Raw genomic sequence first — 25,982 nt, 5'->3', positions numbered from 1 at the left:
TTGTACCAAGCGGACCAGTTCGTAGCTGGATTCCTCACCGATCTTTTATACCTTCTCCAGAACATAAATGTCATTCGGTTCCCCAATTCTGTGAGTTGGAAGAATTTCCCTTGTCTCTCTATGAAACCCCTCTGTGTCTCAACTGGGCCAGGCGGCAGGACATTCTCCTTTAGAATTTTACGACCCCTTCACACAGGGCCTGGGTGGGGGGGGAGGTAGGTTGGGGGATGGCGCGAGGGGGAGGGGGTCAACTGTCCTCCCTGTACTCAAAGAGGGCAACGTCATGACACAAGGAAAACGCTATGTCTGGCGCAAACCCAACACCTCACATCATCCCGAGAGCACCATCCCCACAGTGAAGCATGGAGGTGGCAGCATCATGCTGTGGGGATGTTTTTCATCGGCAGGGACTGTGAAACTGGTCAGAATTGAAGGAATGATGGATGGCACTAAATACAGGGAAATTCTTGAGGAGAAACCTGTTTCAGTCTTCCAGAGATTTGAGACTGGGACGGAGGTTCACCTTCCAGCATGACAATGACCCTAAGCATACTGCTAAAGCAACACTCGAGTGGTATAAGGGGAAACATTTAAATGTCTTGGAATGGCCTAGTCAAAGCCCAGACCTCAATCCAATTGAGGATCTTTGGTATGACTTAAAGGTTGCTGTACACCAGCGGAACCCATCCAACTTGAAGGAGCTGCATGCTCAAGTTTTCCGTTTTTTTTTGTTTGTTTCACAATAAAAAATATTTTGCATCTTCAAAGTGGTAAGCATGTTGTGTAAATCAAATGATACACCCCCCCCCCCCCCAAATGTATTTTAATTACAGGTTATAAGGCAACAAAATAGGAAAGCCTAGTGGTTAGAGCGTTGGGCCAGTAACCGAAAGGTTGCTGTATCGAATCCCTGAGCTGACAAGGTAAAAATATGTTCTGCCCCTGAGAAAGGCAGTTTTAACCCACTGTTTCCCGGGCGGCCGAAGACATGCATGGTTCTATTTTGGGATGTGTGGTCTATAGAGCTGCAGCACTAGTTTTACCAGGCAGAACTCATCCCTCTCTTTCTAATCTGTAGAGAAAAGGTTAATGAACCCAGATGATCACAACACCAGGCTCTAGGGATCTGTGTGTGTGTGTGTGTGTGTGTGTGTGTGTGTGTGTGTGTGTGTGTGTGTGTGTGTGTGTGTGTGTGTGTGTGTGTGTGTGTGTGTGTGTGTGTGTGTGTGTGTGTGTGTGTGTGTGTGTGTGAGAGAGAGATGGCTTGTGCGCTGCATATATGTAGGGCTGTCCCTGACTAAAACAATCTTGGTATACCGAGAGTCATCTGTTCTTTCGACCTAATCAATCGATTGGTCAAAATTGTATTACTTGTAGGTTTCATATATAGACACATCCTATGTGTTTTAATCAACTATATGCACTGAGCTTGTCTGATGCTTTAAGGGCTCTGTTTGATTAAATAATTAAGATGCACAAATGACTAGAGGGAGTCTGACCACAATTGATTTGATTGTGCCGGGCAGGACTCAAACTTGCTGTGTTTTAAACAAATGACAGCGAGTGACTGTGTGACTAGCACCCATTGTTGCTCTCTCCTCCCTACTGCAGCGTCCACCACAAAACATTAACAGTGTTTATTGCGTTGTGTTTGTTGCTGAAGCTGCAACATAATTACAGTCATTTCTGACTGAAAAGTAATCTTGCCGAAATCCCTAATTTGTTTAGGAAAAACACTCCCTGTTCCCTCAACCCTTGCTTTCTTTATGTGATACATATGCATCGCATGCACGTGACCAATAGGGTCTGACCTATAGCATATCATAATCACATCAATAAATTGGTTATAACAAACTCTGAACACTGTAAAACATGTGAAAGCAAAATAGATGCAGATGACATGACAAACTCGAAACGGGGGAATGTTTGGTTGCTAAGGAGGTAAAGGGGAAGTCAGATGTGTGGAATTAATTTGAGTAGTTGTGGAAAACACTGGATATCAAGGTAAGCAGCAAGCGCTGCGTGCATAATGTGTGCTAAACAGGTGCTGTTAGATTACAATAAAACATTTTCTGACCGTTTGGAACAATGTAAACAACACTAAATAAATTATAAGCATACCAAAGAGTATGTTGTAATGTTGTTGTTTTTTGAAAGCCTTTATTACAGCAAAGACTAAACAGTCGCATGCATTTGTGAATGCAATTGACAAAAAGGGAACGGTTTGCTAATTATTCAAGTGCCGCATTTATCTAAAAAGAAAAATGAAATGCTTGATTGCATTTCAAATCATGAATGACTCATATGCTGTGTGATGACATGAACAAATGAATTATTGATTTATACAATAGCCTATATAAGTATTGAAATATAGGCTTAAGTAAGTTACGGTATTAAGACTAAACAGGATGCGGTCTTAGGCCTACAGCTCAATGGTGGTTATACTAAGCCTGCTAATGATAATGACTTTACTTATATATTTTTTTATTTTACCTTTATTTAACTTGGCAAGTCAGTTAAGAACAAATTCTTATTTACAATGACGGCCTAGTAACAGTGGGTTTTGCCCTGTTGATGATATTATTATTATTATTATTAACAAGAAGGAGATCAAGAAAAAGGATTGTTGTTATTATTATAACTATTTTTTCTCACAATTTGGAACAGTGTAAACAACACTAAAGAAATTCTAAGTAATACCAGAGAGGCTGTTCTAATGAAAAAAAGTGTAAAGCATAACAAAGGTTAAAAACAGCCAAATTTGTGAAATTGTTTATCCGACATGTTGTGGTCTCGATTGACCAACAGCCTATCGATCAAACAATCGACTGGTTGCGTGAGGCTTGGTGCTATTAAACAAAGACTGAGATCCTGCTTGTGTTGCCTGTTTATCTTATTTCTGTAGATATATATGGATGATTTATAAAGCCAGGCACATAGCAACAGCTATCCAACACGGGAGAAAGCGCATTTGTATAATATCATTTTTATTTGTGTTGCACCGTTGTTCTTACATAATATAACCATATACAATTTCAGTAGCACGTCTTAGACTGATGGACCGTGCCATCCCAACGGCCTCCACAGTGGATCAGTACCCTCAAATCAGACAGGTGTCTTGTAGGCTACACCATGACCATTTTTTTTCTTTTATTTCTACTGCTCGCAATCTCGATTGACCAACAGCCTATCGAACCAAACAATCGACCAGTTGACTCATTGGGGTTCAGCCCTAGTGCCTGTGTGTGTATGTTTGCTTGTTCCTGTGTACTAGTGTGTGTCTATCCATACACCTGTATCCTGCTATTAATGGTCAAACACCTTTATCTCACCCTCCCATGGACTGGGCTTCACCTAGTATGGCTGTATCCCTGCTCTCTGGTCCTCTGTTCTCTATTGTCCCTCTGTCTCTCTGGTTCCCGTGTCCAGTCAGTGTGATGTTCAGTGCCTGTGTCATCTCTCTCTCTCTGTGTGTGTTTGTGATGCTCATGCCACCTTGCCTCTGTAGTGGCTGAATGATCACAGGCTACAGCCCCTCTCTCTCTCCTGATGATACACTTTGACAGATGACATGGTCCTACCGTGAGAGAGGGAGGGAGGGAGAGTGTGTGTGTTTGTGCGGAGCTAGGAACAGTACACCTTGGGACTTTTCACTCTGCCTATTTAACCCACATAATCTGACTGCTCACCTATAACTGTTCTTCTGTTCATAATGCCCGTAACACACTCTTACTGACACGTTCTTCCTCTCAGCAAAAGGCTCTTATTATTACATATGAACTACACCCTGGGTTTGTGTGTCATGTCGACTCATAGAAATATAACTTATTCTAGCTTGTGGTGTCTACTACTGATGACGTCAGAAACTGAGTGGTGGCCTAGTGACTTGTCTTAGTAAAGAGTGTGTAGGGGAGAGAGGTAGAGTGAGTGTGTGGCTGAATAAAGCAGAGAACACTCTGGCTGTGAGAGAGAACACTGTGTAGGCGACTCAGATCTCCCAATATAACAAAATCATATTTGCTGTGCTTCCCTTGCAATGGAAATTCATTTCTATGGCATTGTCCTGTCAGAGCAGGCTTCAGTTCCTCCAGTGACCACAGGGGGAGCTGTTGATTTGTGGAACAAGTAGTACAGACGAATAGAAACACAGTGCCTTCTTTCTTTGTACCCTTGTTCATGCATACTCTGAGTTAGCCCCAATTCCACATCAACCCCCTTACCCCCAAAACACTTGTACACACTCCTATACAACTGTCTCCCCTACCCTCACCTCACTTGAACAGAACAATGTTAAACTGGCAGTTAAGACGACCTGGGAAGGGTCTGATTTGTATTAAGGCAGTGGTCACCAAGTCGAGATCTACCGCTCAGATTAAAAAAAACTAAAACATGACTTAATAAAAATAGCTCTGTAGGAATGAGGTTTGTGCAGTAGGTCTAATACATTATCACAGCATATTGGCTATGATTGGCCTGCCAATATTGTTCTTCTCAGACCATATTATATTTCAAAACTCGTGCTTTGATAACAAAATAGATCAGTTGTTGTATCACTTGCTAGGTACAGCTGAGCATAAATTGAAATAATTAGCTTTTTTATTTTACTGGACTGATACCTGTATCTGATGGTCAGTCTCAGCGGAGGAAAGGAGAGAGCAGCAGAGTGTCTGCTTCTCACGGCCCCTGCTCTCTCCTTTCCTCTGGTGAGACTGACCAGAGAGAGGGGACACAGTCTTCCACCTGATGGCGAAACTCGAGTCGCACCACTTTATTTCTGTCTCATGCACGAATTGATGGTGTTTGAAATATTCTTCAAAATTAAAATAGACACGAAGAGCTGCTAATAATACAAAACGCAACATACTGATACACTTGGCTACTTCATTCATTGCAGCTGCAGTGCTGCTTGTAGCTCGAGTGGAAGTAGGGATTAGCATATTTTATGTTTTGTAAAAGTGTTGGAGAACAAAACTGTGACAATGCTGAATAAAAACTTAAACATGAACTCACTCATAGAAACAGCAGCTCTTTGCTGTATTCTTTGATAGTTTCGTGGAAGCTGTAGGCACGTTGATATGAGCTATCCGATTGGCCAGCACAGTAGGCACACTTGATTTAGCTCTCCTGGTCTGCCGGGTAGGCGGAGTTTATCCCTTCAGACAAATTAAACGGTTAAAAATGGGAAGACTTTGCCTACCCGGGGTGCAGGGCTTCTGAATCAAGTGGACCTACCGCCAACAGCGCAAGACAAATACAAATAAATAGAGAGGAGCGCAAGGCTATATCGTTGGCTTTTCTACAGAAATGTTTGGTGATCGACCAGTCGACCGCAATCGACTGGTTGGTGACCACTGTATTAAGGGCTCCTGAAAAGGCTCTCCTGTCTTTGAACAATCTATCCATCCAGCCATTCCTTCTCCCTGTCCTTTAGAGCCTGTTTCAGCAGTTTGTCTCTTCTCCCTTTTTACCTGAGGGCGGCTGCTGCTCACCTCCCCTGGTGTTACCTGTCAGAGTAGCCACTGAGGGGACACACACCTGATAGGCGGCAGGCCAGTGATGTGTATAAAGAGATAGTGGTTCGTCAGGTGTGTGTGAGTAGTAGAGTGTGATTAATCAGTATCGTCTCTCTCTAGAGTTCCACTGTGTTGCAGTTGTCAAGAATGTGTCAAACCCTACATACAGCCCTCCCTACAGCCCACACCATATCTGTCATACACTCCTCATGTTCCCCACGCCTCACCTAATCTCATTATATGTTCATGATCCCATATGGCACCCATCAGCGTGATAACAGATTATATTACACCTGGTCTAAATGAACCCAGGTCGACACATGATGGACATATAGAGGTAATTAGAAGGACGTATGGTTAACAAGGCAACAAATGATTGTATTTTTTCATTCGCTGTATGTAATGGGTCGAGCTTATACAGTGATGGAAAAAGGTATTTGATCCCCTGCTGATTTTGTACATTTGCCCACTGACAAAGAAATGATCAGTCTATAATTTTAATGGTAGGTTTATTTGAACAGTGAGAGACAGAATAACAAAAAAAACATCCAGAAAAACGCATGTCAAAAATTTTAGGAATGGGCCAAAATTCACCCAACTTATTGTGGGAAGCTTGTGGAAGGCTACCCGAAACGTTTAACCCAAGTTTAACAATTTTACGGCAATGCTCCAAAATACTAATTGAGTGTATGTAAACTTCTGACCCACTGGGAATGTGGAGCTGAAATAAATCATTCTCTCTACTATTATTCTGACATTTCACATTCTTAAAATAAAGTGGTGATCCTAACTGACCTAAGACAGGGACTTTTTACTAGGATTAAATGTCAGGAATTGTGAAAAACTGAGTTTAAATGTATTTGGCTAAGGTGTATGTAAACTTCCGACTTCAACTGCATATGTACAAAATGTCCATGACTGTAACACAAACGGGACAGGAGATAAGTTTGGAATTTGGTGTCTGCGATATCGTATGTGACTAAAGAACATAAGTATTATGGTTTAATATTTTCCAGGTATTTTACAAATGTTCCATCCCGAGAATAATTCACCTTTCTTCTGGGTAACCCGGTATTTCCCGCCAAAAACGGAAGTGTCATTCAAAGCATTTGAAATCATATAAATATGTCCGGATTTTATTAGGGCTTTGATCAGCATGAAAATTCTAACCTGATGCTTCCCGAGCCTGATGAGACATATATATTAAATACATTTTTTGAGCCCTACATTAACCATATTTAATGAGCCCGATCCCAAAAAAGCCCAAATGATCTTGCTGTTATCCAATGCATATATGATATAGGCTACTGCACATTACGCATGAAAGAAAAACGTACAATTCCAAAGATGTAGCTAGCAATATGCTCTCTTGGGTACATAAATGAAACTAGCTCCAGTAGGCTAATCTTTTGGAGTGTGAACTGTATTACTGTATTGAATTATATGGACTGGAATTACGCACATCGTTCAAACCATGTTAAACTAGAAGATAACATGCGACTCTGGTTCAGCACATGTGGCTTACAAAGTTACAAGTACAGGCTAGCGAATTGGATTTTAATTTGGAAATATAGTAGGGCCTATTTGTATAGGCTTACGCGTACAGTATGTAGCTCTAATAATATTTCCCCTAATGTTATTAGCCTACCTCCTCTTTCTCTCTCTATTGTTGCTTCATTCATTCCTCGCTTTCAACAGTTAAATGCAATAAGTTTTGTTGTCCTTATCTTCATTATTCTAATAACATCCTTTAATAATATAGGACTAGATGGCAGATGGCTTTCACTTCTCTTCACAAACATTGAATGTTTATGGGCCTGAATAAATAACTGCTATAGCCTACTGCCATCGCAGGTTCACTCTTCTTTTGGTTGCTGTGTTTAACATTCATCAAAAATGAGCTTGCGTCCCTCCTCGAATTGTCTATTGGTATAAGAAATGGCAAAAGAGCTAAGTAGTGTTTTTTTAATGAGAGGCCAGCGGAGCACAGGTGCTTGCGTATTGCGCATGAGACAGAGGCTATAAGCTTATTATGCATAACCCATCATTATTTAGCTAAATAAAAGGCTAATACTGCATTGAATGTATTACCCGAAAGAAGTAGGCTAGGACATCTATATATAGGGTTATATATCAATCTAGAACAGGATTATCTAGTTTGGATGCACTTTAAATGGAGAGAGAGAGAAAGACTGTGAGAGAGTGGTCACACGTGCATTGATTTAAAGCAACGATATTCAAGTGATAGGCTGATTTAAAAAAATCTGCAGCTGCAATTAAAAAATATGTCTTTGCAATTAAAAAATAATGTGATCCCCGAAAGCCAGATGGAGATGGGTAAATTAGACACGACTCCAGTCTTTATATTACTGTAGCATAGGCTATGCTGCAGCAAATGCAGACAGGCCTACCTATCACAAGAAAAGAAAGTTAACATGAGATGATAGGTCTACATGCATTGTGAACTGCGTTGCATACGGCGATGGGCTGCCTGTCCCCACCCTGAGTGTTGATTCATCATGCAGAGGCCGTAGCAAAGCCAGATTTAGACATCACATATAATTTAGCAGGTCCGTTTCATGCTATGCTGTTCATTTAGATAATTGATTATAATTGACGGGTTTGTCAGTTATTTATCCTGGTCAAAGGGAGTGGTTTTGGGTGGTAAATCTCATTCAACCCTAGTACGTATGTACACTACCGTTCAAAAGTTTGGGGTCACTTAGAAATGTCCTTGTTTTTGAAAGAAAAATCACTTTTTTTGTCCATTAAAATAACATAAAATTTATCGGAAATACAGTGTAGACATTGTTAATGTTGTAAATGACTATTGTAGCTTGAAACGGTATATTTTTTTATGGAATATCTACATAAGCATACAGAGGCCCATTATCAGCAAACATCACTGTGTTCCAATGGCATGTTTGTGTGAGCTAATCCAAGTTTATCATTTTAAAAGGCTAATTGATCATTAGAAAACCCTTTTGCAATTATGTTAGCACAGCTGTTTCTGATTTAAAGAATGCTTCTTTAAATCAGCACAACAGTTTTCAAACTGGCCTTCTATAGAATAGTTGAGTATCTGGAGCATCAGCATTTGTTGGTTTGATTACAGGCTTGATTACTAGGCGTTGGAGTGTTGGACTAGTAACCGAAAGGTTGCTAGATCGAATCCCGAGCTGACAAGGTAAAAATCTGTTGTTCTGCCCCTGAGCAAGGCAGTTAACCCACTGTTCCTAGGCCGTCATTGAAAATAAGAATTTGTTCTTAGCTGACTTGCCTAGTTAAATAAGGGTAAAATAAATACAAAAAAATTGCCAGAAACAAAGAACTTTCTTCTGAAACTCGTCAGTCTATTCTTGTTCTGAGCAATGAAGGCTATTCCATGCGAGAAATTGCCAAGAAACTGAAGATGTCGTACAATGCTGTGTACTACTACCTTCACAGAACAGAACAAACTGTCTCTAACCAGAATAGAAAGAGGAGTGGGAGGCCCCGGTGCACAACTGAGCAAGAGGACAAGTACATTAGTGTCTAGTTTTAGAAACAGACGCCTCACAAGTCCTCAACTGACAGCTTCATTATATAGTACTCGCAAAACACCAGTTTTAACGTCAACAGTGAAGAGGTGACTCCGGGATGCTGGCATTCTAGGCAGAGTTCCTCTGTCTAGTGTCTGTATTCTTTTGCCCATCTTAATCTTTTATTTTTATTGGCCAGTCTGAGATATGGCTTTTTCTTTGCAACTCTGCCTAGAAGGCCTGCATCCCGAAGTCGCCTCTTCACTGTTGACGTTGAGACTCGTGTTTAATGAAGCTGCCATTTGAGGACTTTTTCTTTGTTTCTTTGTTTCTGAGCCTGTAATCAAACTCACAAATGCTAATGCTCCAGATTCTGAACTAGTCTAAAGTAGGCCAGTTGTATTGCTTCTTGAATCACAACAGTTTTCAGCTGTGCTAACATAATTGCAAAAGGGTTTTCTAATGATCAGTTGGCCTTTTAAAATGATAAACTTGGATTACCTAACACAATTTGCCATTGGAACACAGGAGTGATGGTTGCTGATAATGGGCCTCTGTACGCCTATGTAGATATTCCATTAAAAAAAATCTGCCGTTTCCAGCTACAAACATTAACAATGTCTAAACTGTATTTCTGATCAATTTTATGTTATTTTAATGGACGAAATTGTGCTTTCCTTTCAAAAACAAGCACATTTCTAAGTGACCACAAACTTTTGAACGGTAGTGCACGTACGAATGAACGAACGGACAGAGACTGATCCATAGTCCGGGGGGGGGGGGGGGGGGGGGGAATAAATGGTTAAATCAGTGAGGTATGTTCCAACTGTCATTCAGGTGTTAATACTTTTAACCCACGGATGGACGTCATTGCTGATGTATAGCGTCATAATCTGTACTGTATTTCAATGGCTTTTGAAGATATTATGCATGGTTTAAATGATAGGTCTATGTGCAGAGAACATACTGAAAGAGTAAGATGACACAGAAATTATCATTTTTTTTATATAGATTAGTACTGTATATTTGAATGACTGTGGAGAGTAGATGTGGTTGAATGACTGGTTGTAGATGTAAGAACCAACATTCTGCATAACCACAGCAACTCGCCCAAGCCTCCCCCATTTCTTCTTCACCCAAATCCAGATAGCTGATGTTCTGAAAGAGCTGCAAAATCTGGACCCCTACAAATCAGCCGGGCTAGACAATCTGGACCCTCTTTCGAAAATGATCTGCCAAAATTATTGCAACCCTTATTACTAGCCTGTTCCATCTCTCTTTCGTATCGTCTGAGATTCCCAAAGATTGGAAAGCTGCCGCGATCATCCCCCTCTTCAAAGGGGGAGACAATCTAGACCCAAACTGCTACAGACCAATATCTATCCTACCCTGCCTTTCTAAGGTCTTCGAAAGCCAAGTTAACAAACAGATTACCAACCATTTCGAATCCCACCGTACCTTCTCCACTATGCAATCTGGTTTCAGAGCTGGTCATGGGTGCACCTCAGCCACGCCCGAGATCCTAAACGATATCATAACCGCCATCGATAGGAGACATTACTGTACAGCCGTATTCATCGACCTGGCCAAGGCTTTCGACTCTCTCAATCACCACATTCTTATTGGCAGACTCAACAGCCTTGGTTTCTCAAATGACTGCCTCGCCTGGTTCACCAACTACTTCTCTGATAGAGTTCAGTGTTCAAATCGGAGGGCCTGTTGTCCGGACCTCTGGCAGTCTATGGGGGTGCCACAGGGTTCAATTCTCGGGCCGACTCTTTTCTCTGTATACAGCAATGATGTCGCTCTTGCTGCTGGTGATTCTCTGATCCACCTCTACGCAGACGACACCATTCTGTATACTTCTGGCCCTTCTTTGGACACTGTGTTAACTAACCTCCAGACAAGCTTCAATGACATACAACTCTCCTTCCGTTGCCTCCAACTGCAACTTAAATGCAAGTAAAACTAAATGCATGCTCTTCAACCGATCGCTGCCCACCCGTCCAGCATCACTACTCTGGACGGTTCTGACTTAGAATATGTGGACAACTACAAATACCTAGGTGTCTGGTTAGACTGTTTTGCAACAAAGCATCCTTCACTCATGCTGCCAAACATACCGTTGTAAAACTGACCATCCTACCGATCATCGACTTCGGCGATGTAATTTACAAAGTAGCCTCCAACACTCTACTCAACAAATTGGATGCAGTCTATCACAGTGCCATCCGTTTTGTCACCAAAGCCCCATATACTGCCGACCATTGCGACCTGTACGCTCTCGTTGGCTGGCCCTCACTTCATACCCGTCGCCAAACCCACTGGCTCCATGTCATCTACAAGTCTCTGCTAGGCAAAGCCCTGCCTTATCTCAGCTCACTGGTCACCATAGCAGCACCAACCCGTAGCATGCGCTCCAGCAGGTATATCTCACTAGTCACCCCCAAAGCCAATTCCTGCTTTGGCCACCTTTCCTCCCAGTTCTCTGCTGCCAATGACTGGAACGAACTGCATAAATCACTGAAGCTAGAGACTCATATCTCCCTCACTAGCTTTAAGCACCAGCTGTCAGAGTAGTTCACAGATCACTGCACTTGTACATAGTCCATCTTTAAATAGCCCATCCAACTACCTCATCCTCATACTGTATTTATTTATTTATTTATCTTGTTCCTTTGCACCCCAGTATCTCTACTTGCACATTCATCTTCTGCACATCAATCACTCCAGTGTTTAATTGGTATATTGTAATTACTTCGCCACCATGGCCTACTTATTGATGTTTCTACTGTATTATTGACTATGTTTGTTTATTCCATGTGTAACTCTGTTGTTGTATGTGTCGAACTGCTTTGCTTTATTCTTGGCCAGGTCGCAGTTGTAAATGAGAACTTGTTCTCAACTAGCCTACCTGGTTAAATAAAGGTGAAATAAATAAAAAAATAATAATAATGTAAGTAATGTTTGTGTGAATGTGGTGGAGAGGAAATTGACGCGTTAACAGGTGTTGTTAGAGAGACCCTCCATGAAGCGCTGAGAACAACCATCTGTACCACTACACTTCGTCAAGGAGAGAAAGACTCCTCAGGCTCTCTTCAAGAACATCTTACTCTTATTTTTTCCCTGTTTAATAGAAGGCCACTGCTGTGATGCTGATAGACCCAATTCACTCTCTTTTTCACTCTCTCTCTCTCTCTCTCTCTCTCTCTCTCTCTCTCTCTCTCTCTCTCTTTCTCGGTACAGAGGAGGAGGTGGAGAACTTTGACGTGTCCAGCTTGCAGGAGGAGACTTTGCGGAACATCGAGGCTGACAGTTTCTGGTGCATGAGCAAGCTGTTGGACGGCATTCAGGTATATGGATTCTCCTTTCCGCTGTTTACATTCACTGAGTGCCTGTGTGTGTGTGTGTACCACCGCCCCAGGAGAGAACGCTTAGGCGTGTGTTTATTTATGTGAATGTGGAGTAGTAGTTCCAGGGGTGCAGCTATGATGCATTGTGTGTGTTGATTTGGCCACACACATGAATACATACAGGTTTAGTCACAATAGAGTCCCCTGTGTGTAGGTTAGTTGTTCCCTCCCATTTTCCCTCTCTGTTCCATCTCTTCAGAATTAGAGTGTGTGAATGGTACATATTCTCTCTCTGCACTGTACCGTAGCCAGATACAGCCTTTTACCCATCAGCCTGGTGGCGGGCAGCGTTGAGCATATCACCCAGGGAACTGGTCCGCCTCCTCGCTTTCTCGCTCTCTTTGACGCTTATTGATTTACAGCCATAGCATTAGAGCCATGTGTGTGTGTGCGCCCGTATGTGTGAGAATGCGAGTGTGTGTTTGGCCTTGATGTAATTGGCCCCATACACAGAGGTAGCTAGGCAGTGGAAGAAGGCAGGTAGGTGGCAAGGCTATATTATCCATACAGCCATTCATCAGTGTGTTCAGAGCGGAGTGCTGCTGCTAACCACACGCCCGACACGGTTCCCGGGTGGTGCCCGCTTCCACCATTTTGTCTCGAAGGTTTTTTTCTAAACACTCGCTAGGGATGAAATGTTGTGTAATTACACCAGGGAACCAGGGTGCTGACTTGAACTAGTTCTCTCTCTCACTCTCTCTCTCTCTCTCTCTCTCTCTCTCTCTCTCTCTCTCTCTCTCTCATTCTTTGCTTTATTGGCATGAAATACAATTTGTAGATATTGACAAAGCAGGATTTCAGTAAGTACATTACATATGGGCAGTATTTCAGTAAGTACATTACAATGCAATGAGGATGTATTTACTTAACCTTTATTTTATCAAGGAGTCATACTGAGACCAAGGTCTCTTTTACAGATGAGCCCTGAATTACATACATTACAGAAAATACACACATCGATATAAATAGAAAATGCAAGCAGAAAGAAAAACACAGACATAAAAAACAAACTCATTCATCAGTGATACAGTCCTCAATCAGCTTTCTGAATTGCCCTCGAGGCACCAAAACATCAAATTGAAGAACATTTTGAAGATTTTAAAACAAAAAAGGTGCATGAACTTAAAGCTGATTTACCGAACTCAGTAGAGACCAAAGGAATTTCCAAAGTTATCCCTGAAACCGGGTGTGGTAACTAGTATGTCTAAAGTTTAGTAAAGATGTTAGGTACAGTGGTACTTTTTGTAAAAGGGATTTATAAATTAAAACATAGCAATGTATCAACCTACGTGACATCAAATAGGGCCAGCCAACTTTCTGGAAGAGAATGCCTTGATGAGCACTAAAATTGTCACCTGTAATATAGCTCAGTGCGCTATGATAAACTGCAACTAACTGCTTTAATGAAGTGGCAGCTGTGTTCATCTACAGTTGAAGTCGGATGTTTACATACACTTAGGTTGGAGTCATTAAAACTAATTTTTCAACCACTCCACAAATTTCTTGTTAACAACTATAGTTTTGGCAAGTCGGTTAGGACATCTACTTTGTGCCTGACACAAGTAATTTTTCCAACAATTGTTTATAGACAGATTATTTCACTAATAATTAGAGGTTGACCGATTATGATTTTTCAACGCTGATACCGATTATTGGAGGACCAAAAAAGCCGATACCGATTAATCCACCGATTTTCTTTATTATTATTTTTTTATTATTATTATTATTTTATGTATTTGAAATAGTGACAATTACAACAATACTGAATGAACACTTATTTTAACTTAATATAATACATAAATAAAATAAATGTAGCGTCAAATAAATAATGAAACATGTTCAATTTGGTTTAAATAATGCAAAAACAAAGTGTTGGAGAAGAAAGTAAAAGTGCAATATGTGCCATGTAAAAAAGCTAACGTTTAAGTTCCTTGCTCAGAACATGAGAACATATGAAAGCTGGTGGTTCCTTTTAACATGAGTCTTCAATATTTCCAGGTAAGACGTTTTAGGTTGTAGTTATTATAGGACTATTTCTCTCTTTACGATTTGTATTTCATATACCTTTGACTATTGGATGTTCTTATAGGCACTTTAGTATTGCCAGTGTAACAGAATAGCTTCCGTCCCTCTGCTCGCCCCTACCTGGGCTCGAACCAGGAACACATCGACAACAGCCACCCTCGAAGCATCGTTACCCATCGCTCCACAAAAGCCGCGGCCCTTGCAGAGTAAGGGGAACAACTACTCCAAGTCTCAGAGCGAGTGACGTTTGAAACGCTGTTAGCGCGCACCCCACTAACTAGCTAGCCATTTCACATCGGTTACACCAGGCTAATCTCGGGAGTTGATAGGCTTGAAGTCATAAACAGCTCAATGCTTGAAGCACAGCAAAGAGCTGCTGGCAAACACACAAAAGTGCTGTTTGAATGAATGCTTACGAGCCTGCTGCTGCCTACCATCGCTCAGTCAGACTGCTCTATCAAATATCAAATCATAGACTTAATTATAACATAATAACACACACAAATACGAGCCTTTGGTCATTAATTTGGTCGAATCTGGAAACTATCATTTCGAAAACAAAACGTTTATTCTTTCAGTGAAATACGGAACCGTTCCGTATTTTATCTAACGGATGGCATCCCTAGGTCTAAATATTGCTGTTACATTGTAAAACCTTCAATGTTATGTCATAATTATGTACAATTCTGGCAAATAAATTACCGTCTTTGTTAGGAATACATTTACTTCACACAGTTCGCAATGAGACAGGTGGCCAAATCTGCTGCATATACCCTGACTGCTTACACGGAACGCAAGAGAAGTGACACAATTTCCCTAGTTATAAGAAATTCATGTTAGCAGGCAATATTAACTAAATATGCAGGTTTAAAAATATATACTTGTGTATTGATTTTAAAGAAAGGCATTGATGTTTATGGTTCGGTTCACATTGGTGCAACGACAGTGCTTTTTTCACGAATGCGCTTGTTAAATCATCACCCGTTTGGCGAAGTAGGCTGCGATTCAATGAGAAATTAACAGGCACCGCATCGATTATATGAAATGCTGGACACGCTTGATAAACTAGTAATATCATCAAGCATGTGTAGTTAACTAGTTTTTATGTTTTATTGTTTTATATAAGTTAAGTTGAATGCTAGCTAGCAACTTACCTTGGCTTCATGCTGCCCTTGCGTAACAGGTCGTCAGCCTGCCACGTAGGCTCCTCATGGAGTGCAATGTAATGGACTAGTAACCGGAAGGTTCCAAAAACGTATCCCCGAGCTGTCGTTCTGCCCCTGAACAAGGCAGTTAACCCATCGTTCCTAGGCCGTCATTGAAATAAGAATGTGTTCTTAACTGACTTGCCTAGTTAAATAAAGGTGTAAAAAAATAATAATATCGGCCACAATCGGCGCCCAAAAATACCGATTACTGATTGTTATGAAAACTTGACATCTGCCCTAATTAATCGGCCCTTCCGATTTAATCGGTCGACCTCTACTTATAATTCACTGTATCACAATTTCAGTGGGTCAGACATTTACATACACTTCTGATAGGCTAATTGACATCATTTGAGTCAATTGGAGGTGTACCTGTGGATGTATTTCAAGGCCTACCTTCAAACTCAGTGCCTCTTTGCATGACATCATGGGAAAACCAAAAGAATCAACCAAGACCTCAGAAAAAATATTGTAGACCTCCACAAGTCTGGTTCATCCTTGGGAGCATTTTCCAAATGCCTGAAGGTACCACGTTCATCTGTACAAACAATAGTACGCAAGTATAAACACCATGGGACCATGCAGCCGTCATACCGCTCAGGATGGAGACGCGTTCTGTCTCCTACAGATGAACGTACTTTGGTGCGAAAAGTGCAAATCAACCCCAGAACAGCAAAGGACCTTGTGAAGATGCTGGAGGAAATAGGTACAAAGTATCTATATCCACAGTAAAACGAGTCCTATATCGACATAACCTGAAAGGCCGCTCAGCAAGGAAGAAGCCACTGCCCCAAAACCACCATAAAAAAGCCAGACTACGGTTTGCAACTGCACATGGGGACAAAGATCGTACTTTTTGAAGAATTGTCCTCTGGTCTGATGAAATAGAAGTGTTTGGCCATAATGACCATTGTTTTGTTTGGAGGAAAAAGGGGGAGGCTTGTAAGCCGAAGAACACCATCCCAACCGTGAAGCACGGGGGTGGCAGCATCATGTTGTGGGTGTGCTTTGCTGCAGGAGGGACTGGTGCACTTCACAAAATAGATCGCATCATGAGGACGGAAAATTATGTGGCTATATTGAAGCAACATCTCAAGACATCAGTCAGGAAGTTAAAGCTTTGTAGCAAATGGGTCTTCCAAATGGACATTGACCCCAAGCATATTTCCAAAGTTGTGGCAAATGGCTTAAGGACAACAAAGTCAAGGTATTGGAGTGGCCATCACAAAGCCTTGACCTCAAGCCTTTAGAAAATGTGTGGGCAGAACTGAAAAAGCGTGTGCGAGCAAGGAGGCCTACATACCTGACTCAGTTACACCAGCTCTGTAAGGAGGAATGAGCCAAAATTCACCCAACTTATTGTGGGAAGCTTGTGGAAGGCTACCCGACACGTTTTACCCAATTTAAACAATTTAAAGGCAATTCTACTAAACGCTAATTGAGTGTATATAAAGTTCTGACCGACTGGGAATGTGATGAAAGAAATTAAAGTTGAAATAAATCATTCTCTCTACTATTATTCTTTCATTTCACATTCTTAAAATAAAGTGGTGATCCTAAATGATCTAAGACAGAAACTTTTTAGTAGGATTAAATGTCAGGAATTGTGAAAAACTGAGTTTAAATGTATTTGGCTAAAGTGTATGTAAACTTCCGACTTTAACTGTCGACGTTGCCGCTGTAGTCTAGGACTGATAGAAACATCGACTGAATAATCTGTTTTCTACTATTTAGCGAGTGGCAGGACCTATTTCTATAGAAGAAGCCCATTTTTAGTTTGGTGATTTATTTTTTATTTATTTAAAATTTGCCGGTATTTTTTTAAGGGGGTATTTTCAGCTTCTTAACTCATCAATATGCTTTTTTTTAAATAATGAAATACAGTTCATTTGAGTAGTAACAATAATAGTACATATCATGTATACAGGTACAACACTACTGTTGTTGTATTGTGTAATCTTCAATAGATACCTTTTAAGATCCTAAAAGAAAAAGAAAGAATGGCAAATAAATAAACAACAAAATATACATGCATGATGGTTACTATTTATTACTTATAAGTTATATACAATGTAAATACTACACGGAATTAATGGTCATGGGATGTCGAACAGGCTATGGCAATCATATACATACTGTATCTCTCGCTCGCTCTTTCTCTCCTCTCAACTCGCTTACTTCTATCATCTCTCTCCTCTCGTCGTCTTTTCTGTGCTCTTTGTATCTGTCATTCAGATGGCGGTCTCTCCTCTCCTTCACTCCAGTCTCACTCTACTCCAGAGAGGGCCATTTGTATGCTGGTGACTCACCTCTTTTCAGAGGCAGCAGTACATTAGGATGCACTCCCAGCCAGCCAACCTTTTGTGCTGTTTTGTCCCTAATTACCGCAGTAACTTGTATGTACATTCTCACAGGCACTTATGATTTTCTTCACAACTTTTCTTTACATGTATACTCAGTTATAACCCAGGAATATTCATATATATATTCGCTTTTACTCAGTGTTTAGAGGAGTTTGTTTGTGTCTGTGTGGGGCTGTGTCTGTGTGTGTGAGAGAGACAGGGACTGCCTCTGATTATTGCAGTAGAAAGGAATGCTTACTTTGAAGATTATCTGACACCATAGCATTCTTAAATCTCCATGGAAAGACATACGATCGTGATGAACATATCATAATAGGTATTAAGCAGTAAACAACATTTTGTATCACAGCAAATTGCTTTTTTGACCTTGATCTTTGGACATTCAAGGAAAATACAAAGGATGGCTAACAACACTAAGGATGTGTCCCATATGGCACCCTAGTCCCTACATAGTGCACTACCTTTGACCAAGAAGTGCACTATATAGGGAATAGGGTGCCATTTGCGATGTAGTCTCAATGAGGCTAACAACACTAGATGGCCTTGCGCCTAGTATAGAAAGCAGACCGTTATTATTGAAATCTTGGTTTCCTAAAAACTCTAAAGTAAAATTCACAATAACATACAGCTTTCTGCCCTGAAGGCAGTACACCACAAAAACACTGCTTCATATAGCAATGTACAATACTCAATGTGTATCACTTGTCATATTCTCTTTCATTTTGCACCAGCATGCATCAGAATCAAGCATGAGACTAGCTAACTAACCCCATCTTCTGTTTATCTGTTATTCTATTGGTCTCCTGCACCACTTGATGCAGTTTACATGTCACAATGACCTGTGTGGAAGCAAACATTCATTTCCTTAATCCTTGCTGTTTATGTTGAAAGCATTAGGTTTAGAGACAGATGGAGAGAGACTTTTCAGGCTTTGATTTTGCTCTCTAGAGGCTCTTCGTATGGCACTCAATCAACGACACAACAAGACCACTCCTTTCTCTCTCTCTCTCTCTTTCTCTCACACACACACCACACACACACACACACTTGGTGAACTCACACAGCTGTGGGTACACACACATCACCAGCTGTTGTGTTTTGATGACTGATATGTGAGCGGTGCAGCCTAAACCACTGTGATTCGCCGAAGCGGGACACGGCACCACGCTGCTGTTTGCTTAACGCCGACCTCGGACCCCTGTGCTGGGCCCTGGGAGACCCCATCTCTGATTAGCACGGCTAGGTGATCTGTAAACAGATGTATGGTGTCATAGACAGGAGAGCAGCTCTCTCAGGGAGGGAAGGGGCCACACATCTTGCTTGTGAAGCTGCTTATCAGAGTTGAAGTCTTTTAGTTGGTGTTTATTTGACCAAAAGACCAATAAAGGTGCTCTAGTCAAGTGCACTCACCTTCAAACACTAGGATTTTCTCTTGGAATTGATCATGTAATTGTATTCAGTAGCAAGACAAAAGAGCCGACATACATCCTTTGAAAACACCCTATAAAACACCCACACACAAAGAGGGTAATGGCTTTCCAGACCCCCCACTCCTCTGCTATTTAACCCCTGCACTCCCCATCTCCTCTGTGGCTATGGTAGTAGTGGGTATCAGAGAGAATAGGTTAACGGCTGGGACAGGATGGATAACAAATTAGCAAATTAAGGTGCTAGAGGTGTTTGGGCCCGTAAAGATTGTTTTAGAAACCATTAGAGGCAAAATGATGCGACCCTACCCCTCTCTGCCACACACACATAATTAGATATAGACAAGGTCACAGGAACCACACACATGCACACACACACCCTCTCTCCGGTGCTCCTGTGGGAACTGCTGCTGTTGACAGAATGTAGTAGCATTTACGCTGGGACAAAGGATCCGAAGCACGCTTTTATTAAATCTCCTAAATAAATAGGTCCCTTATGGGGCCCTGTCGCTAAAACACATTCAGTGATATTAATGAGCCACTTGTTTATATAGCCTATTTTTAATGTGCTCTATAGCTAACTTAACAGAGAAGGAAATTGGAAGCATTTACCTCAGAGCCCCTAGAGATTAGTGGTATAAAACACTGTGAAAGCCACTGTGAGAGTAGTATCAGATCTAGAATAGAAAAGGCTTTTCTTTCTTTATTATATTAATGAATTCCTCTCAGCTTGAACTTTAAATGGAGCTTAAATGATTTTCCAGCAAATAGGTTACTTGTCATTACAATGGCCTTCTTTTTAATTTATCTTTTCTGTTGTGTTATAAAACTAGTATTGGCATCTAGTTTTACATGGTTGTTTAAAGTGCCATTTGTTCTGTTGTCTCAGTCTTTCAGAAATCTTCTTGTCTGTCTGGATTAGCTGTTTACAGTTTTTTCAGTAATCTGCTGCACTACTTAACTAGATGCAGACAGACACACAAACATACAAAGATGTTAAACACTGGCTAGCTAGCCCACACACTAGGGTTGTGCGGTATCCAGATTTCCATATCTTCATACTGTCCTTCTTTCATTCTGGGATTTACGGTATTAATGGCTTAATACACAAGTAATATCACATTTCCATGGTGGCTGCTAGCTAAATATGCTAACGAGTGCAAACAAAAATAAAGAATTGTGAAGACAGGCAATCTAGCTCATAAATGTGTACATAGGTAGGAGCTACCAAATTATATTTTTGGTGAGTTTTGACATTTACAAGCTAAAATGAACAAGAGACATTGCAAATGAACAAAGTTTTGACTCAGGCTTGTCTGAAGGAAGAACGTTACTGGCTCTGGAGCAGCATGTGTACACGCTGTTTCTTTGTCAAGGTAGCAGTGGCAGTTATACAGATGTCGCATCCAAAGGGATTTGACTTCACAAACACAGCAGAAAGCTAACACAATTTGATGCGCCGTCACCTTATTAATTCAGCAACTTACTTAGATAACGTGACCCCTAAGTTTAACTTGCTAGTTAATGCAGAATTCAGCTTTTTTTCACGCAGGAAATAAAGAAAAAACACAAGAAATATCTTGCTGCGTTTTTTTAAAAGCAGATCTAAAATTCTTCATATTGTAATTTCTGCTCGGCATCACACAAATGTTGTGCTTCAGTTGCACTTCTCCACTAGGATGAGAATTCATTCATGAAAGGGCATTCTATCAGCAGACAGTGCTCTGACTGATGTGTAGCTACTTTTCTCCAGTTCTTTTCTCAGTGTAGCCAGACCACTTTCCTCTGGTTAAATGCAAGATTAACTTTAAACAAAACATTAGAAAGAATGTAGCCAGATACACTTCCTATGATAAACATTAGAAATAGGATGCCCATGCATAATTTTTGCAAAAAAAGACCTTGCCTTTTCATCATAAGCTCATTTACTTGTGTGGCTGCCAGCTAAATAGCGTTGCACTTCTGTTGTCATCTGATGAAAATGAAGCTATTTTCTGCCAAATGTGTTGCATTAATGTATTTTTATAGCAGCAATCTACCTCTCCAAGCAAAGTGAGAAGAATTAGAGCACCACATTGAAGCCGCCCTTCAACACCCGTTCGGGTGGTGTTGTCATCATGTTTGACAGTCTCCTGGAGGGGAAGGAGTCTCTCCAAGAAATGGCCATATCACAGCCTGCCGATATGGACAGCCCCATCAAGAGGATCCTTCTGGATGATGTATTTTGGGAGAGAGTGGTAAGCAGCCTGAAACTCCTGAAACCTATAGCATTAGCCATTGCCTGCATTGAGGGAGACAATGCCATCCTGTCTGATGTTCAGACTCTGCTTGCAGATGTAAGAGAAGAAATCCGTACTGCCCTGCCCACTTCACTGTTCCTCCAAGCAGAGGAAACTGCAGTTCTGAAATGCATCAAAAAGCGTGAAGACTTCTGCCTGAAGCCCATACACGCCGCAGCGTACATGTTGGACCCAAGTATGGCAAGAGCATCCTGTCTGGTGCAGAGATCAACAAGGCCTATGGTGTCATCGCTACTGTGTCTCGTCACCTTGGCCTGGATGAGGGCAAGGTTCTTGGCAGTCTGGCAAAGTATACTTCCAAGCAAGGGCTTTGGGATGGAGATGCAATATGGCAGTCGTGCCAACATATAGTATCTCATCACCCACCTGGTGGAAAGAACATTGTGGATCTGAGGCTTTTTCCCCTGCTGCCTCCATCCTCCAAATCCCACCAACATCAGCCGCCTCAGAGCGCAACTGGTCCTTTTATGGGGAGCACACACACCAAAGCATGCAACAGGCTGACCAATACAAGGGTTGAAAAATTGGTGGCCATCCGGGAAAAATGTTGGCTTCTTGAGCCTGACAACGAGCCATCCTCATCAAGGTTAAAAAGTGACAATGAAGATGAGGCCTATGAGTCTGATGTTCAAGAGGTGGACATTGAGGAGGTCCAGGGATAAGACATGGAAGCCTGAGAGGATGACAACCAAAGGTTTAGTTTCTAGACTATCATTTTACAGATGTATGTTGAAAATGTTTTTGGGAGATGCGATGGATCATTGGTGATCATTCAATATTCCCTTTTGTTGTTCAGTAAAATCATCCCATGTGAACAGTCAACTCATTTAATTAAAGTTCAATTCGTAACTAAATTGTTTTTATTTCTATTGGAAGGATTTCATCAATTGCATCAATTATGTCTACTTATGATAAGGTAAAAGGTTTATGTTTCTATCTCCATATGATATGGTAAATACAGTTGAAGTCGGAAGTTTACATACACCTTAGCCAAATATATTTAAACTCAGTTTTCACAATTTCTGACATTTAATTCTAGTAAAAATTCCCTGTCTTAGGTCAGTTAGGATCACCACTTGATTTAAAAAAATGTGAAATGTCAGAATAATAGTACAGAGAATGATTTATTTCAGCTTTTATTTCTTTCATCACATTCCCAGTGGGTCAGAAGTTTACATACACTCAATTAGTATTTGGTAGCATTGCCTTTTAAAATGTTTAACTTGGGTTAAACGTTTTGGGTAGCCTTCCACAAGCTTCCCACAATAAGTTGGGTGAATTTTGCCCATTCCTCCTGACAGAGCTGGTGTAACTGAGCCAGGTTTGTCAGGGCTTTGTGATGGCCACTCCAATACCTTGACTATGTTGTCCTTAAGCCATTTTGCCACAACTTTGGAAATATGCTTGTCCATTTGGAAGAGCCATTTGTGACCAAGCTTTAACTTCCTGACTGATGTCTTGAGATGTTGCTTCAATATATGTATTCTTCTCACTTTGCCCCCACAACATGATGCTGCCACCCCTGTGCTTCACGGTTGGGATGGTGTTCTTCGGCTTGCAAGCCTCCCCCTTTTTCCTCCAAACATAACAATGGTCATTATGGCCAAACAGTTCTATTTTTGTTTCATCAGACCAGATGACATTTCTCCAAAAAGTATGATCTTTTCCCCATGTGCAGTTGCAAACCATAGTCTGGCTTTTTTATGGCAGTTTTGGAGCAGTGGCTTCTTCCTTGCTGAGCGGCCTTTCAGGTTATGTCGATATAGGACTCGTTTTACTGTGGATATAGATACTTTGTACCTATTTCCTCCAGTATCTTCACAAGGTCCTTTGCTGTTGTTCTGGGATTGATTTGCACATTTCGCACCAAAGTACGTTCATCTCTAGGAGACAGAATGCGTCTCCTTCCTGAGCGGTATGACAGCTGCGTGGTCCCATGGTGTTTATACTTGCGTACTGTTGTTTGTATAGATGAACGTGGTACCTTCAGGTGTTTGGAAATTGCTCCCAAGGATGAACCAGACTTGTGGAGGTCCACAATTCTTTTCTGAGGTCTTGGCTGATTTCTTTTGATTTTCCCGATTTAAAGACAAGACTCTCGTTAATCTAACCACACTGTCCGATTTCAAAAAGGCTTTACAGCGAAAGCAAAATATTAGATTATGTCAGCAGAGTACCCAGCCAGAAATAATCAGACACCCATTTTTCAAGGTAGCATATAATGTCACAAAAACCCAGAAGACAGCTAAATGCAGCACTAACCTTTGATCTTCATCAGATGACACACCTAGGACATTATGTTATACAATACATGCATGTCTGTTCAATCAAGTTCATATTTATATCAAAAAACAGCTTTTTACATTAGCATGTGACGTTCAGAACTAGCATACCCCCCGCAAACTTCCGGGGAATTTACTAACAATTTACTAAATTACTCACGATAAACGTTCACAAAAAGCATAACAATTATTTTAAGAATTATAGATACAGAACTCCTCTATGCACTCGATATGTCCGATTTTAAAATAGCTTTTCGGATGAAGCACATTTTGCAATATTCTAAGTACATAGCCCACCCATCACGGGCTAGCTATTTAGACACCCGTCAAGGTTAGCCTTCACCAAAATCATATTTACTATAAGAAAAATGGTCTTACCTTTCCTGTTCTTCGTCAGAATGCACTTCCAGGACTTCTACTTCAATAACAAATGTAGGTTTGGTCCCAAATAATCCATCGTTATGTTCCATCAGCGACGTTTTGTTCGTGAGTTCTAGACACTATCAGAATGGTAAATCACGGTCGCACGCATGGCGCATAACGTGACAAAAAATATCTAAATATTCCATTACCGTACTTCGAAGCATGTCAACCGCTGTTTAAAATAAATTTTTATGCAATTTATCTCGTAGAAAAGCGATAATATTCTAACCGGGAATCTGCGTGTCTGTAAACAGAGGGAAAAACAGAAAGGCGGGGGCGGCCAGTGCCCACGCCTAAGCCCTTTGTCCTCTGATAGACCACTTAGCAAAAGCGCTCGTGTGTTTCAGCCAGGGCTTTGAATTACGTCATTCAGGTTTTTCCCGGGCTCTGAGAGCCCATTGGAGCCGTGGGAAGTGTCACATAACAGCAGAGATCGTTAGTTTTTGGAAGAGATGTCAAAGAAAGCAAATAAATGGTCAGACAGGGTACTTCCTCTACAGAATCTTCTCACGTTTTGGCCTGCCAAATGAGTTCTGTTATACTCACAGACACCATTCAAACAGTTTTAGAAACTTTGGAGTGTTTTCTATCCAAAGCTAATAATTATATGCATATTCTAGTTTCTGGGCAGGACTAATAATCAGATTAATTCGGGTACGTTTTTTATCCAGCCGTGAAAATACTGCCCCCTTGCCATAAGAGGTTAACGACTGTTCCACAGGTGCATTTTCATTAATTGTTTATGGTTCATTGATCAAGCATGAGAAATGGTGTTTAAACCCTTTACAAGGATTTTTACGAATTATCTTTGAAAGACCGGGTCCTGAAAAAGGGACATTTATTTTTTTGCTGAGTTTAGGAACACAAGCATTTCGCTACACCCCCAAATAACATCTGCTAAATATGTGTATGTGACCATTAACATTTTGTTTGATTTTAAAACATGAACATGGCTGATGAATTGCAAGACAATGGGCCTCAGGATCTCGTCAAGGTATCTCCTTGTATTAAAATAGCCACAGATTAAATGCAATTCTGTTCGTTGTCCGTAATTTATACCTGCCCATACCATAACCCCACCTCCACCACGGGGCACTTTGTTCACAAAGTTGAATCCAGAAATCCGCTCGCACATATACGACACCATACATATTTTCTGCCATCATCTGTGAAGAGCACACTTGTCCAGTGTGCCAGTGTCCATCGATGGTGAGCATTTTCCCACTGAAGTTAGTTACGACACCGAGCTTCGGTCAGATCAAGACCCTGATGAGGATGACAAGCACGCAGATGAGCTTCCCTGAGATGGTTTCTGACAGTTTGTGCAGAAATTCTTTGTTTGTGCAAACCCACAATTTCATTTGCTCTCCGGGTGGCTGGGCTCAGATGATCCCACAGGTGAAGAAGCAGGATGTGGAGGTCCTGGGCTGGTGTGGTTACACGTTGGAGGTGCCTTATGATAGAGACATTAACATTCAATTCTCTGTCAACAGCTCTGGTGGACATT

General features: G+C 41.1%; 1 protein-coding gene across 2 annotated transcripts in view; it reads left to right on the top strand.

Annotated features, from left to right (window-relative positions):
* The window catches only part of LOC115198647 (TBC1 domain family member 22B-like), a 187,693-nt gene that overhangs the window by 77,519 nt on the left and 84,192 nt on the right, over positions 1-25,982 (top strand). For both annotated transcript variants that reach the window (XM_029760749.1, XM_029760748.1), the window contains exon 10: positions 12,281-12,387. In XM_029760749.1, coding sequence (XP_029616609.1) covers positions 12,281-12,387 — 107 coding nt within the window. The remainder of the gene's footprint in view (positions 1-12,280; positions 12,388-25,982) is intronic.

This window comes from Salmo trutta, chromosome 8 (assembly GCF_901001165.1).
Source record: "Salmo trutta chromosome 8, fSalTru1.1, whole genome shotgun sequence".
Classification (NCBI taxonomy): Eukaryota; Metazoa; Chordata; class Actinopteri; order Salmoniformes; family Salmonidae; genus Salmo; species Salmo trutta.
This window is presented reverse-complemented; position numbering and strand designations above follow the sequence as displayed.